The sequence below is a fragment of the Perissodus microlepis genome, chromosome 23 (assembly GCF_051167445.1).
Source record: "Perissodus microlepis isolate ML-2025 ecotype Zambia chromosome 23, ASM5116744v1, whole genome shotgun sequence".
In the NCBI taxonomy this organism is placed as follows: domain Eukaryota; kingdom Metazoa; phylum Chordata; class Actinopteri; order Cichliformes; family Cichlidae; genus Perissodus; species Perissodus microlepis.
The window spans coordinates 23749036-23765876 of record NC_140482.1 but is presented as its reverse complement, the minus strand read 5'-3'; the positions used below and the strand labels follow the sequence as shown (position 1 = coordinate 23765876).

At 40.9% G+C, this 16841-nt stretch overlaps 1 protein-coding gene across 6 annotated transcripts in view; it reads right to left on the bottom strand.

Annotated features, from left to right (window-relative positions):
- Positions 1-16841, bottom strand: part of agap1 (ArfGAP with GTPase domain, ankyrin repeat and PH domain 1) — a 178730-nt gene that overhangs the window by 61113 nt on the left and 100776 nt on the right. For all 6 annotated transcript variants that reach the window (XM_084920941.1, XM_084920940.1, XM_084920942.1 and 3 more), the window contains 3 exons: positions 12623-12750; positions 11334-11489; positions 9751-9843 (listed from right to left, as the gene is read on the bottom strand). In XM_084920941.1, coding sequence (XP_084777067.1) covers positions 9751-9843; positions 11334-11489; positions 12623-12750 — 377 coding nt within the window. The remainder of the gene's footprint in view (positions 1-9750; positions 9844-11333; positions 11490-12622; positions 12751-16841) is intronic.

Sequence of the window (16841 nt, the reverse complement as noted above, 5' to 3'; positions counted from 1 at the left end):
GACAACGCATCGGAAAGGCTCGTACCTGAGGGTCTCTGATTAAAGACCACAGCTGTCACATGTCCGGCATGTTCGAGGAGGAACATATTGCACAGAAAATGATTTCTGAGGCGTAAAGGTGTGCTCACAAGACACAACTTTTACCTCTTTGTCTGAAGCTAAAACTGAGGAACATGAACAGTAACATGAACCATAATTCCTTCTTCCATTGTGTGAGTCAAATTAGAAGGAAAACTTTTCTCCTCTTGGAGGCTGCCTGCCTATTGATACAGACTAATCTACTCTCTAATCACTCAATCACCCCCCTATTTTGCTCAGACAATGGACTCTACCGGGGCCTCCTGAAGAGTGTGACAGCGGATCTTGGAGGAGATACGGGGCAGGCAATATCACTGGACAAACCCTCCACAGAACAGGATGATCTCAAAGGAGCTAAGGCCCTTTTGTTCTTCAACGTCCCCCGAGAGCAGGAGGCTAAATTAGAGGTGTCACCCCCCGTCGACAGAGGAGTGCGAGGGGGGTGACGAGAAAGGGATCCCTTCTGTATCGTGGTGGCCATCTGATCCAGCCTGAGCAGCGTCTGCAGGTCATCTATCATCCTCTCAGACAAGAGGACAGAGTGTGAAATGTTCACTCCTCTAATCTCCAAGAAGACAAAAAGAGAAAATAAAGGAAAGGGGCCGATGCTGTCTGACTTACTCCAGGTAAATATCCTCTTTGTGGGAAGCAACTGAAAGCTCTTTGACCCCCTGCTGCAGGTCATAGTAGGTAGATCTTCTTCACAGTGATTTAGAGTAGACTGGTGGCGTTTGTCACAGATTAGAAAACGAATCAGAAAATCCGGGTGGACTTTTCAAAGGCAGTCCAAAACTAAAGATCATGTCTTTATGGATGACTTGAAAGTGCAAGCACTACGTCCTGGAATTAGGCTCTTTTGAATGTAGGAACTTTTTTGCAGTTCTACTAATTGTTGAAGACAATGTTGCCTTTGAGTTCTTACAACTCAAATCTTTTTTCACCCTCCAAGATATGATGCGACACTGACAACTGTCACTAAAAGTGTAAACAACGACAAAACATCTAAACATCTGTGCTACCAAGATGGAAAATTAAACTGTAAGAACACAAAAAGTAATTTCGCTCTACCAACCACTGAACTTCGTGGCTCCCAATACTATAATTCCTGGAATTCCATCTATCCATCGCCTTTGGTTTATCTGAACTTGGGCAGCAGGCTAATCAAAGATTTTTTAGAGATCCTTCTTTCAAGCTTTTCACTTTCCAGTTCCTTCTGGGAAATTCCATAGCATTCCCGGACCCGAAAAGATAAATAAACTCTTCAGCAGGTCGTGGGTTTACCCTGGGGTTTCTTCATATTTGGGCTTGCTTCTAAAACCACCAAAGGGAGCTATCCTAACTATATACCCGAACTACCTTTCAGCATTAACCACTGGCATTCTTATCTGGTAACTATCTGCGGATGCTTAACCCCCAGGTATTTCCCCGAATGGTTTAGTCTGAACGTAGTTAGGGATTGGTTTTTAGAAAGTGTACAGCTAATGTGAGCATGCTAGCAGGTAGTCTTCCATTACTGTTCTCTTTGTCTCCTTCTCTCATCTTGCAATGTATTAATGTATTTCCAGTTTTCAAACTAAATATGAATCAAACATCACTCATTGATACCTGACAAAAACAAGCCCTTTTTGCATTTTCTGACAAAAGGTTAAAAATGTGATAATAAAAGTCAGATTATTTATGATGGGTTTTGCTTGAGAATTGACATACAGGGTGTTAAATGCCTGCATTTAGTGTGGACAAGGTTTTTTCTTGTGTTGAGAAAGGTTAATGTAATTATTTTTGGGCTTTTATTTGACAGTGAAAAGTGAAATAAAATAAGAAATGTGGGTGGGGAGGCTATTAATGACACCACATGGAGTTTACATTTTGTTACTTTGTTCCCACAGATTCGTCCACAGGTTGATGTTTTTGCCCTTAAAATTGATTGAATATTCATTTTTCAGCCAAGACCCTATTTATGATTATTTCTTCGCAAACTAAGGATTAAAATCAAATTAAACTGTGAGTGTTCTGGATGCAGAGTTATTAAGATTTATTTTCCATGATTAAAACAACAAATAAAGGGGACTGAACGGCCCTGGTGGAGCTCCAGTTCTTTTGATTCATTTCTTTCCATGTGGTTCTTGACCTGATCACTACAAAGGATGACAGGAATTAAAAAAACAAGATTTGTTGCCTCGAAGTAAACAGTAAAAATCATTAAAAAACCACCACAGCAGAGGGCAAACCCCATAACTACCATCAAAACACACTGACAGCCACGCAGCAGCTTCAGGCTCCATGACAAGGTCACTGTTGATGAGGCAAGGACAGTGAAGGGCAAGCCCAGGGGAGCAAGACGCAGACCAGATCAAATAAAACACCACAGAAGAAGAGGGGGGCTGAAGAGGGGCTGATTTATCTGATAAGAGTTCTGGGTAATTAATTAGAAACTCAATTATCCAAACCTTACTTCAGCAGTCTCAATTCATTAGTGGATAAAAAACCTCGCCCCTCGCTCGGCTCGACGCTCGGTGAGAGACAGGATGTGAAGGAAACATGACTCCTCTTCCTCTGCGAGAACCCTTCAGGTCACCGCCGGGCACTTTTGTCCAGCTTTTCATCAAATAAGTGTAACAACACACCCAAACACACACACTTTCTCATACGGTGTGAAACAACAAAGCGACCACAGGGACACTTCCAGCGAGCTCAGAGCAACACCTCCGTGCCAAACAAAAACTCGGGATTGCTCCATGGAGACTGCCACGCAGCGGCGTAATGAGCACGGTCTAAAAATGCTCTTTGATTGACGCCTGTGTTCCTTGTTTTAATTATTTCTCAAACTAAAAAGGGAGAGACATCCCTCCAACACATCTTCCACCCACCGCCGCCACCACCCCCCAAAAAATCTCATTTCCAGGGGTTAGTGTGCATGACAAAAATGTCATCATGGCCAAAATGGCTCCGAGCGGTGACAACCTTTCCCAGGGAAATGATATTTTTCCAATCCGGCGGAAGGCGGATCATGTCACCCTCGTTAAAGCCTTGATAGCAGGTCTTTAATATTCACCGTCTTAATTAGGGCTGCAGTTAATTTCATTAAATTCTTTGGCTGCTAAATGAAGCAGATTATGAGACATCTTTTATTGCGAAGCGTGAAATTACAGCCTGCCCGCTGCCAATGGCGGGGCGAAACTAATGAATTACAGGGTAAATAACACCCGAATTAACCATCCAATTTAACTCCTTACAAAGCGCCCAGCGCCGAGGGGGGACGAGTAGACTTGTCAAAACCACCCAGCCCCGTGCTCGTCTGCAACCCCGCGAGAGGCAATTACAAGCACGACACTAATCAGCTCCTCGCAGGAAGAAGGCGACAGCATCCAAAAGCCTTGAGACTTCAGACTCCAAGTGGAGCTCAGGAGGAGATGCAAAATGTTCATTTACAGGAGGAGGTCGTCTCGGTGGAGGTCAGGGAATCTATTAACAGTTCTTCTACAAAGCATCAGCGCTAAAGTAGGGATGTCGGACAGGTCAGAGCTCTGTTTGGAGGTTGTAACATTTCTAGCTGCATACTTGGAGCTCAGTTTGAAGTCCTGGTTGGAGAGTTCTGAGGTCTAATATGAGTTTTACACATCTGTTTCCTCTAGGTGGGAAAACAAACAAGCCAGATATCTTAGGAAGTCTGGAAGACTCATCTGCAGATGTGCAAAAAGGTGATCTCAATCAGATAGATGAGGCAACCAACATGAAAACAATGTTTTTATTGACAGAGTTACGATTAAAACTACAAAAGGTCAAATACTGATAGACAGACTGCTGGGGAGAGGGATTTCTGTTTACAGGAAGCACATCTCAAGTAAATGGCAGTGAATCCGCATATTCAACTGACTGAAAGGTAGCTGACATAAACATAAATGAACGCACAAAGAAAAATGCTATCTGTTGCTTTTGATTTTCTGTCTGAGAGATCATTTTAGATGTTAATACAGTCCACATCACAAATCTTTGTAGCTAGCAATGCAATGCAGAAAAAGAAGAAGCCCTGAGAGTTACAGTTAGTGAACATGTGGTCCTAACAGGCCGCTTTAGAGCCACTAGCAAAGAAAACATGCAAATTAACACATAGTAATTTGGGAATTCAGCTGAACGAATAATTACTTATTCATCAATTTATTAATTTTTTCAATATCTGTTCAGGCATTTTCCTTATTTTTTTTTATTTCACTTCATTTTACTTTCAGTTTGCTTTTTCTTTGCATCCCCTTATTGTTCCTTAATAACTAGATAAATGACAAAGTAAATAAATAAAGGAATATAAATAAATGTAAAGGCAAATTAAATTAGGATAATCAACTTATCAACTTTTAATTTACATTAATTATTTTGATGCATTTAATAGAGTGATTTTTTTATTATTTATTATTGATTTTGGCACCTGCAGTCCTCCATACTTTCCTACCTGAAGTTTACATAAGTTTTTAATCAAGGTAATTATCATACTGATGATAGAGGCCTGTGAAACTCATGAATAAAGTAAGATAAAAAGGACCCAGAGAAATATTCAAAACTCAATTAGATAAAGTTTTAAGAATTTTAAGTTTCTGCAGTGTTCTCTATTTCTCAGGTGAGTTTAGTGAACCTTCCCAAAGTAAATAAAGGTTTACAGAAAAAAAGAGGGGGAAAAACCCCAACAACGAGCACCTCTCCAGTGTGTCCGGTCCCAGAGGCTCGGCTGCTGTGTCGAAGGAAATTAATTTGTTAGATTGTTGGTTTTCAAAGCACCTCGGTCAGCCGCTTGACAAAGACATGAGCGAGCCTCTCCCTCTCTCTCCGGTAATTATCGGCTAATTAGTGGCGTGGAGCAGATGTCGCAGGAACCCTGCGCCGTCAACAGCCTCTGTAAACAAAGCTGGACGCATCCGCTCACTTCAAAAAAGAAGAAGAAGAAGAAAAAAAACAAAAAAAACGACCAATCGGGTGTTGGTACAGCCAACATTTCCTCTGGCTTCGAGTCGCAGTGGAGCATCTTCGCAGGAGGTTTCAGCTTCAACACCACATGTGTTTCCTGCTTTGGTTCATCGTGCAGGTGGCAGACGTGAATGTAATCCCTCAGAGAGTTCATTAGCATAAACATGTTCATTATTAAATCAAATATTCCAGGTTATAAGACCACATTTGAACGCACCACTCTGGAGCTTCATTTGCATTTGCAAACATATTTAAGTGGTTTACTCCTCAGTGGTTTAAAGAAGTAAAGAAGTAGGAACAGTTTATATGTCCTCTTGTTCCAGCTTTAGACAGCAGCTCAATACTTAGGCCCTTCTTGCCCTCACAAACAGCACTGCATGATAAAAGTGATGTCACATCCGCTGGCACAAGCCATACTTTGGTGTCATTACAGCCCGTCATGTAGCTCTCAGTTGTTGTAACATCACACGCTTTACTGTTGCTGCCAAAGAGCTGTACGGAGATCGTAAATAAATAAATAAATAGATTAAAAAATAAAATAAAAGCAAAGCTGAAGTGATGCTGTCACCATCTTCCAATGTGGAAACAACCAATGTGGTGGGTATAACAGGGATATAACACTTATGTGGCTTCGTATCAGATTTAGACAGAGATCATGTTAGCAAGCGAGCTAAGCTTAAGAAGCTAGCAGCTACAGTACACTTAAACATAGCAGGAAATTTGACTATCCAAGAAAAAACATGTTCAAAATGGGCAGAATATTTGATTCATGGAGGGTTTGTTTAGTTTCAGGGATCAATTGCAAACCCTGAGTTGTTTTTGTTTAGGCTAATGCTAGCATGACTGTTAAATGAAGCATTTTTAAGCTACGTCACATAACAACACCTCTGAGAGTATAAAACAGAAACCTAAACCTAAAGACCTCTGGTTGTATAGAAGAAAACAGCCCTCGTCAGCCTCGATCTCTGTCCTTTCATGATGAGTTAAGGGGCTCATTTTTTATTTTTAAGTTTTACTGAATAAAACATGATGTTCATTAATACATTTTAGTCTAAGTGTCAGAAAGGAGGATAAACTTCTAGAAAGGAAACCGAAGGTCTTAGAATTACTGTGTCCTGATTACCTGACTGATCACTGGATCAATCAGAAAAAAATGGGCCGGTTTTCTTTGTCTCATGAAACCAAACCAAGTGTCTTTACTTTTACTGACAGTCTTTGTGTCATTTTTTTACACTGAAAACCAGACAAGAAAAAGAAAAACTAGAGACAAACCTTCGCTGCTGTGAATGCTACTCATGACCAGCGTGTTTACGTGTTTGTGTAAATTTGTTTTGGCTAATAGTCTCAGAGTCGAGATCCGCCCTGTTCTCATTACAGCCACAGTGACCTGGCCTCTCTCTGTGTGTGCGTGTATGTGTGTTGTCTTAATGAGCTCTGGACTCTCTTAACGAAGGCGTTCCCCTTTAAGAAGTGAACCGCCGTCACCTCGAGTTGTCGAGTGTCGCGCTAAGAGTCGCTCTAATGAGATCAGGGCGGGCAATAAGTGGCTCAGACACACACACATTCAGGTACAACACATACACAAGTGACACTAATAAACTGGAAAGAAGAAGAAGGTGGCTCGTGACAGTGAGAAGACAGCTACTACTCCAGAAATTCTACAGAAACTCTAAAGAAGAAGACATTAAAGTCCCCCCCCCCTTTCTGTTTGATTGACAGGGCAACAAACATAATAGAGGTTTATTCATTTAAACATTTATTATGAAGCTTCGATTTCAGATTTTCATTGTTTAGTGAGGACCTTGATGCTGCTTTTTAAGGCCAGCTGCCTTCTACCTCGACAGTACAATGTTAATCAGAGGCCAGTTTAGTGGTCATGAGATGAAGATGGGTTTTGCAGAATGGCTGCAAAGGGGGTGAATTTTACTGTGTTTGGATTGTTGTGTGTAGTTTTGTAATAAATAGAATTACATCATCAGCATATAGTAATAGCTTATGCTCAGTCCGTACCTTTCAGGAGATTTTTAATGCAGTTATTCGTAGCATTTTAATAAACAAGTTAATTACTAATAACTCACTAACTAACTATCATCTGTTCCTGTGTCTATATAGTTTATGAATAGAGCTCGCTAATCAGGTTAACTCGCATTAGCTATAAGCGCCCACCCTCTTATCCAAATATGTTCACTTCTGGATCCAAAGCATCAACATGGTCATAGTCATAATTGAGGTTTTATAAAGCAATGGGTAAATCCACACCTCTGGGTTATTAAGATAAAAGCTACTGGGTTTTTTTTAAATTTAGAAATGTTTTATTTTATTTTTTTGTCATGAAAATTTGTAGAGTCAGCAAGTCGCCTTCTGTGGGTAAAGACGATGCCAAATTTGAATAGTGGCTTCTACTAGTTACACACAATTTGCCAATTTTTGCACATTTCAGGTCAATAGATGGTAGTTTAATTTTATTTTGTTTTATTTTTAATTTCATCAGTTTGCTTAAGCCCTGATCAGTGCAGTTTAATTTAATGTAGCCTGTTTATTTTCTCTTTTTATGAGCTTTTTTTAATACTGAACATTTCAAGGTGCAAGCAAATAAAATAACTTTAGTAAAAGACCTGGATGAGAAAATAATGGGTTCGTGCTTCGAGACTAAAAGGTGAGGGAGAGAGTCTCATTAAAAACAAGTGTGAGTACGATGCTAATGACACACACACACACACACAGATACAGACACACATACAGAAGGTAAAATGGAGTGCAAATGGAGCGATAATGGGGAAAAGGTAGTTGAACCTTGAATGTGAAAAGCAGCCTCTTTTCTAACACACACACTGTGCATTTAAAACACACGCGGTGTAATGAGGCAGCAGGTCAGCGGTGTGTTGAGCCAGTGTCGACACTGAGGAGCAGGCAGGAGACGAGGCGAGAGCGGCCACAGGGAACCATCAAATCAATTAACGTCCACTTCCAAAAAATACAACAGGAGGAAGCTCTGCGCTCAGCCTCGCAGCGCCTCCTCCTCCTCTTCTCACTCTGCTCTGGAGGAGGTGGAGTCTGCGTCCAGCTTTATTAGCATGAATTTGGATAATGAACAGTGGTCCTCTGACTGTGAGGTTAGGATGTGAGGCGAAAAGAAACATTCTTCACCTGATGAAATCTGTAGTTTCATGTGTTCACATGTTAATATTTCTGGATCGACATCAAGCATCCAGAAGAAACGAAATAATCTCAAAAAATCTCAATATTCAGATTTTAAACTTCTTTAATGCTTCGAGAGTTATTTTAGTTATTATTATTATTTATTTAAAATAAAAGGGTGCTGGCGACACCTTTTTATTTTTTTATTTCACCAAAAATTATACATTTATACATTTTCTCGCTGACACTTCAATTTTAAGTTGAGTAAATTATCTTTTTTTCATGTTTTTGTTCCATAAAATTTTTAATTTTGAACTGAATTGGAATTAAATCAAGAGAATATAATTTTTTCCTAAATTTTTAAGATGCTTAAAAAAAGTTGACATAGTGAGAAAACCTAATTTGTTGTTAATCTTTGAGTTTTTGTTTTTTTAATTGAGTTTTTCCTCACAGTATATAGCCACTATTATGTTTTAAACCAGTTATATGATCCTCTGATAGCACACACACAGTTAGTACTGTTATGATCTCAGATAATTACTGTAGAATAACGTCTTAGTGAGGATACTGGAAACACAACAGCTGATTGACCTTAAAATACTGAAAAACCAGAGATAAATAAAATAAAATTTAATTTGGAATGAAGTAACCAGTGATTTAGCAGAAGTCATAATTCCCACATGACCTGAACACAGCATAGACTAAAGCAGCAGAATAATCTGTGTGAACGTAATGAGGTGCTCGTTTAAAAATGAAACCTGGCACGTTTCAGCTGAGCTCCATTTTCAGATGATTAACGACATAATGTAACGTCTTTCTGGCGCTCAAACAGCCCGCTGAGATCCACCGCTGCATTACCACCACAGAAGAAGAAAAAGAATAAGACGACGAAGGTGCATTTGAAGCTGCTGGGAGGGATTTTCACACGTTCTGCTGCAATTACTGTCGACGCCGCTGTGCGATCACAGCGGGCTCGTTTCTTAAACGCCGACCCCGAACACAAACAGCAGCCCCTCTCTCACTCTCTCCTGTCGAGGCGGCGCCTAATCAGAGATGCGATTTGTTCATTAGGAGAGTACAAACGAGGCCGCGGCAGCGACTCGAGAGGCCACAATTAGAGCTCGCTAATTGCCTGATTTGCTCGTCAGGAGACCCCCTCCTCACTCTCTGCTGCTCCACACAAGGGGAGCTTGTTTGCAACAAATTAAGAGCCACTTCAGGTGCTCTCCTCGCCGTCGCAGCAGGGACGTTTCGCAGTGGAGACGATCGCCTCTTTCCTCTCCTTCTTTCATTCCTTTAAAACGGCGCGATCAAGCATCTCAGGAAGGAGAAGAAGACAAGAGAAAAGGAAGCGGCTTTGAAGGGAGAAGAGAAGCGGGAGATGAAGTGGATGAACAGAGGGAGGGGAGGAAGAAACAGGAGTGACGGCGAATCCGTCCCTCTCCTTCTCCTAATGATCTGGTTGGAGGACCCAGGAGAGCCCCTCACTCTAATTGATGTCAAGTGTGTGATTTCACTGTTAATCAAGGCCGAAGCTTCAAACACACAGAGCGAGCGAGCAGAGTAGACAGGAAGTCTCACCTGTTTGATGGGGATGGCTCGCCCGCTGCCGATGCTGTCGGCTCGAGCCTCCAGGCCCTTCTTGTCCTTGTCCGCCTCGTTCGCCTTCCTCGACTGTGGAGAAGACCAGATAAGAAGAGTTAGTATCAACACATCAGGCAAAAACCACAACATATCAGTTTAGTAAAAAGTCAACAGCTACTGCAGACATGTCTGATATGTAGAGTGATTAAATCATCTTTAGTCAAGAAAACTCTAAAAAATCCTGGAAGAGTTCAAAGAGAAGGGACTAACTGATGATTCAGTTACTAAAAATATACTGATTCCAGTTGACTGATTATTCATTTAACATGTCATCAAACAACAAAGGCCAACTTGGGCTTAGACATAAAAGTACCAAAAGCTGCTACTCGATGTCCACTAGAAGCTGGCTCAAAAAGCCAGTCAGTCCCCATAGACTCACATATTAAAATGCCCAACTTTACACCCAAAATATATGATGGCTGTAAAAGCCAGCTACAGAAACAGTTTTGATCTCTACAACTAATTTCCCCCATCATACAGGGTAGGGGGTGAATTTCTTTACAACTTACCTGTTTAAATTGTATTGAGTTGAATTAAAGTGTTTTTATTAGGTGCAGCTGTAGCTGCAAAGCTTTACCTCAGATAACTGGAGTCCCTGAAACTGGACTGTGTTTGAACTGATTGAAATTTTGTAATAAACAGCATCACATCATCAGCATACAGTGACAGTTTACTTTCAATCTGTGACTTTGCTCTTTCAGTTCGTGCTCAGTAAAATGTGGAAGATATTCACACCAGCTATTTTCCAACAGCTGATGAATCTCATGTGCTATAACTGGAAGCTCTGAAAGATTTTACAGTAGGAAAGAAAAAAAGAATGAAAGAGCGACTTTTTTACATGACTTTAGTGAGTTTTTAAACATGTCAACACGATCATTTATAAGGTTAAGAGGACGTAAAGTTCTTTCTCAATACCACAGACAAAGAAAAAGAAAAGCCATTTGTGCATCAAGCCATCTAGTCACCACGCAAAGCAGTTTGGTTGATCTACAGGTGCTTCCAAGCCTCACGGGTTTATCATGAAAATGTAACAATCAAATGCTTGGGAGGAACAAGAGATTTAAGATATTATACTTTATACTTTATAGCAGAAGTCATAAAACAACTTTGGATGCAGTCTATGATAATCTTATGCTATATAAAACTAAAATAATTTAGCTTTAACAAAAGACTATGACTAAAACTAACACTAAATCAGCTGTTACAGTTAACATTGCAAAACTGAAACGGGCAGCAAACTGCAATTGTGCTTTATTAAAACTATTTCTGGGACTCCCATATAGCGAAAAATCAGGTATTTCAAAACTGTTCTTGGGTTTAAAATCAGGCGTAATAATGAGAACATTGAGTGGGAACGTTTGAACCTGGACAGATTCCTAATATTTAGTCTCTTTTTATAAATTTACACGCAAAAGCTTTGTGATACATTAGAAATGATGTCCATAACTACAAAACCGGAAGTCTGGGGCAATATTTTTTTTCCGTGGCTTCTGTGGGCTGCGTGTTTGATGGCGACTCACGGTGAAGAGGTTGGAGCGGCGTTTAGACTGCTTGCGGACGGGTGTTGGCGTGTTGGTGGTCTGCGGGACGTCGATACGGAGCTCCTTCTGGCTGGTGCTCGGTGTTGACGGCACAGATGACGAGTAGTCGCTCAAACTGCCGCCACCATTACTCGTCTGAAAGGACGGAGGAGCAGAAAAGCAGGAAGAGATCAAAGGAGAGAGAAGGAAGCAGAGTCATATTGTTTTAGGGTGAAATCTGAGAGTTTTTTGAAAATGGGGGGTCTTGGCTAAGGTGCAGTTTCCTGGAGTACTTGACAGTAATCAGACAGAGCTGAGAAAGCACAGAGGGCCGTCTGTAAGGACAGCGGAGAGATAAACGCCACTCTCTTGGGGGACGCGGGAGCTGAGCGATGGCTTTTTAATGAGAAATCGATGCAGGACTGAAGGATGAGGATCGAAGCATTTAACGGCCTGAAGCTCGAGCTGCACACAGTGTGGTTCAGGCAGATGTTGGAGCAGTTTGTTTATTGTTCATGTTCTCCAGGAATGTGTTTGATTTTTGATATAGGCGTCTTTGCTAAAAGCTATGAACACTGAGAGCAAATGTCTCTTTATTTCAGAAAAATCTTATTGGTTTAATTGATCATTTAGACTAAAGGTCCACTGAGGATTTTTTTTTTTCAGAGCTTTCAGCTTCATCTCACCATGCTTCAGCAGAGATAGGCTGTGATTTACTGCCAAGACCAAGATTTTATTGCCCTTAGTATCTAGTTAAATCAATTCATTCACAACAACAGTCTCCTCAAGCCAGAGGAAACCCCAACAGTAAGATGGCCCACTTTCAGCAAAAACTTAGTGACGGTGGAAAGGAAAAACTCCATTTTAACAAGAAGAAACCTCCAGCAGAACCAGGCTCGGGTATCTGTTGCGACAGGTTGGGGATGAGAAGAGGGGCTCACACTAAAAAGCCCATTTAGCAGCTGTTCATATCGTCACATGACCTTCATCAGCTCAGACACAGTTCACCAGGTCAGCTAATTCATTCAAACTCTATGGGCTGGTATGGTAACACCTAATGTTACAAATTAACCAACACAAGAAGGATTTCTCGTTCATCAGCTCCATTATACTAACTTCTGTATAATGTAATTAGTGTAATGGCACAAAGTGAAGGTGTTCAACTACAATCAAAGTGGCTAGTTGACAACATGTGACATGGTGCCTCTTTAGCTGACTGATGAACCAGCAGTGCTATGTAATGACTGTAAACCAATGTAATGCAAATGTGACTCTGTGTGACCTCTGACCTGGCTGATGTGGACGGCTGACACTTGTGTGGCGCAGACAGACGAGTGACTCGGGGAGTTGGGGAGTGACTTGCAAGGCCCGATGGACAACTGCTGTTTCTTCCTGGTGGCCACGATCTTCTGGGCAACTGCAACACACAAAACACACACAAATCAGACCAAAGTACACCGAAACACTCAGTGAGGTCCAACAACCAGTGAGGTGACTACAAAAAGAATAAATATCAGTGCTCAAAGAGGAACATGGTGTCCCCCTTTTAGGTTTTAAAAATCAGCACCACCTACTGCCTGCTGTCATCATCACATCCTCGAGGTGAAGTGTGTTCATGTCCGGCATCATGTAAAAAAAAAAAGCGTCTGTGTCTGGTTTTATTGAGCTGTAACCAGCCCCTCTCTCAGTTTGGTGGTTTTATGAAAGTGTATATAAAGCTCAGAGGAGCCGTTTTACAGTCTAAAAGCAGCTAAGGGTTTAACCCAGGAGCCACAAACAAGGCAGTGAAAGTCACCATTTACATTTTCTGCCTCTTCTTCACTTTAATTTAGAAAAAAAGGGGAAAAAAAAATCACCTTTTGTCCATTAAAACCCAGAATACCTCTGAAACAAACGTGACTGTTTGAATTCCTAATTCTTCTGTCATTGTTTTAAATTAGGCTTCTTCCACATTATAACCACACGGAGTCTCTTAACATCATTTCTACTGATGTTTTTATGATCCTCAGTACAACTCAAGTCAGGTTGAGGCAGGGAAGATCCAAGCATCCTCTCCTCTGATTGGCTGCTCATAATGGCTGGGGGAGGAGGGTTCCTCATTGACTGACGAGGACCTTTTAGGATACTAATGGGAGAATAATGACTGCTCGGCACTGTTGAGAGTGGTGGAGGGCTTCAATGTCAGATTTATGATTTCAAATCACACAGTGGTCAGACTTAACCGCACTCCTTCACTTATAATGTTAAATGCCTTCACCAACATCAGCTGGTATCCTGAGCACCACCCTGAGGGGACAAAGTACTGCTACATTATGACAAAAGTTTACCTCTCTTCAATCCAATGAAGTGTTTTTACCTGAAGAATCAGCAGAAGTTTGATTTACACCACTAAAAGTAAGTTGATGGAAGGCTAGCAACTTCTAATTTAAACGGTTGTTTTATTTGTTGCAATCTGGTGGTTTTATAGAAGGTGATATAAGTTCAAACACCTACTGAAAGGGGCTAACTGGTGGCAGGCAAAGTATAGCTTATATATAGTCCTAGAGACCGGTAGCTGCTTCCATGTGAACAACTAGTTGCTAAGTTGGCAATTGATTGTTGGCTGTTGCCGGGTGAAATCAGTTTCAAAGAGAGTCTTGCACAAAAAACCTGATTGTGATTGGTTTGGTCACCCGTAGATGCAATTGCAATGCCAGCAACCTCTAGCAACTACTTGCCAACCTGTTGGGGACTGCACAATTTTTTCTAGCCGCCCATGGTTGCCATGGAGCTGTTAACTGGTCTCTAGGCTTGTGTGCCTGAGGCTGTATGTGGCTACAACTGGTTTAGCCCTCAGCAGTATATTTCTCACGTTCTCTTCCTGTTTTTCTAATATGCAGGCTGACAGTAGCAATCTAATGTTGACATATATAATTAGTTAAACATTAAGTTGGAATAAACATAGGATAGCGTAGTACTTATATTATTATATTTCAAAATTTCAGAGATTTTCCCCTAAATATCATCTATTTGTATCACGTCTTTTTGTTTTTCTAGTATTAATTAAATCTTTCGAAATTTCTTCTGTTTTCTGACAACAGTCCTTTACAACTCCTGGAGGAAAACCTGGTCCTTTCAAACCAAAAACAACAGTAAAGGTCTTTGGTTGAATGGTGTTCACACAGCGCGCTCAGTCAGTCAGTCTCACCAGCCTCCGTAAATAATTACACTAAAATCTGGTCCCAGCAGGTCAGCACCAAAGCTCGGAGCGATCAAACTGTTGTGTCTGTCTGATGATGTGCTGGAGGAGCCGAGTGTTGGACAGGAGACAGGAGAGAGTTAAGACTTTAGTGACTCCATTATCTCTGTTCCAATAAACACTGGCCTGTTTCATGCTCTCGCAGATGAAGCCATTGTTTTAATTGGGCTCGTTAAAGGCCCCGGCTTCGTTAATGAGGACCCAGTCGTAAACATTTACCTCCAGGTGACACGGGGCCGAGCCAAGGGCAGCAAAGAGAGAGAAGAAACTCGGAGGTGTTTAAAAGAAGCCTCTGCGGCACGATGGAGCCATTCAGAACAAAAACAGACGATGAAAGGGAGCGAGTCTGATCAAAAATCGCTGCTTTTAGCTCCACGGGATCAACGTTAATGCTGAGACGGTGATTAGCTTGTTTGATGAAGCTTGGACACATTTGGTCTGACACTGATTGCGGGATTTTTCTACTGAATTCGCACCAACAGTTTCTCCTTGATAAGAACACTTTTGTAATTGTCCTCTGCAAAATTTAACAAACTTTCACCACCAGGGGGCACCCATTTACCAGTGTGTGTATCTTGCATGATTAAATAAAGGTTACATATCATATCGGTTGTTATCTTGTGGTGCAGACTGGAATTACAACAAAGTACAGTCTACATCACATCTGTCATACTCAACGCCTGGGGGCCAAATCCAGCCATGTGGCAGATTTAATCCAGCCTAATGATCAATTTAGGTTTTAAAAAATTGCAGAGTTGCCATTTTTATATTTTATGTCGATTCATGTCATACTAGAGGCCTCATCTGTATGTTGCATGTAGACTACAAAAGGTCAAGATCCTTTTATCTTTACTATTGTATTGAAAATACCCACAGTAATCTGATTTTCATTTTCATGCCTTTAAGAAAAAGAAAATTAAAGATTGATTATGTTGGCAGTAGATTATTGTTTGATTAAATTGTTTAATGGATAAACGACTGTTCGTTTACTGAGGCCTTTTTGGGATATGCAACATCATCCAGGACAGTGGGGATGGTCTTTTAGACTCCTGGATGGATGGACGGATCTCCTACCTTTCAAGTGTGTCCCTTTGTAAAAATGAGCTTGACAGCCCTGGTCTAGCTCAGCTTCAGTTTATCTGATTTTGATCAGTTTCTGGAACGTGTGAAATGATTTTGAAGTTCTCAAATCATCTCATATCACCAGAGATTTTCACTGTTGTCTTTATGTGAATGACTCTTCTTCTTCTTCTTCACCAACACATTTTTGTTTTCTTCTGGTTTCGTATCAGCTGCACAATGAAAACAACATTAACGTGCTAACTAACACTGCAAAATCAGTGGACAAATACTAGCTCTGTTCTCCAATGGAGTTTGTGCTGACGTAAAGGAAGGATAAACACTTTTTTAGCATCCGATCTAACAAATTTAAACATTTGCACTTCCTTGCTACATAATATTTATAATGGCAAAACACTCATTAGTAATTCCTACTACTTATTTCAGTTATTATTGGTATACGGGGACACGTTCCTGGATGTGGTTTCACTTTTGATAGGCTCATGGCGGCTAAAGATCGTCCAATATTCATGTTCATCTAATTAATAAATCCATCCCAACAGATTTTTTTTTTGACAAGGGTAAAATAAATAGATCATTCAAGTGTCGGATCATTTAACATCTTTTCAACTTTTCTTGTTTTGTTTGAGCAACAGTCCAAAAACTAAACATCTCCAGCTTTTACTAACACCATTTTTTGGAGTTTTCACTGGTAATGATGTACTGATAGTGACCAGTGGTCAGTTAATGTAGCTCCAGTTAGACTTTTGGCCCTGATCAGAACAAAGTTTGAATCCCAGAGTGAGAAAGTCACAGAGGACTGAGCCTCTCACATGCATGTCAGCGTGTCCGTCCTGCACCTGGCAGGCTGTATATTACTTTAAGTGTTAAGAACAGTTATGATAAGGCTGCGCTAAATATTTAAACTGCACGGTTAATGCAATTTAACTTTATCCATCAATCTCAGTTCTGCTCTGAGAAGCTGCCATTTCTTCTAATGGAAACGTCTCCCCTTTGATCAGATTTATGACGGGGCTGCACCGCCAGCTCACACATAAAGATGAAGGGGAGGGGGGCGGAGCTGACTGCAGCGTTTCACTCTTTACATGTTAAAGTCAAACACCGCAGCTGCTGCAGGTGTGCTATCTGAACGTGTGGTGCTTCAAGGTTACATTAAAAAAAAGAAAATACTGAGCCAAATGTCACGAAAC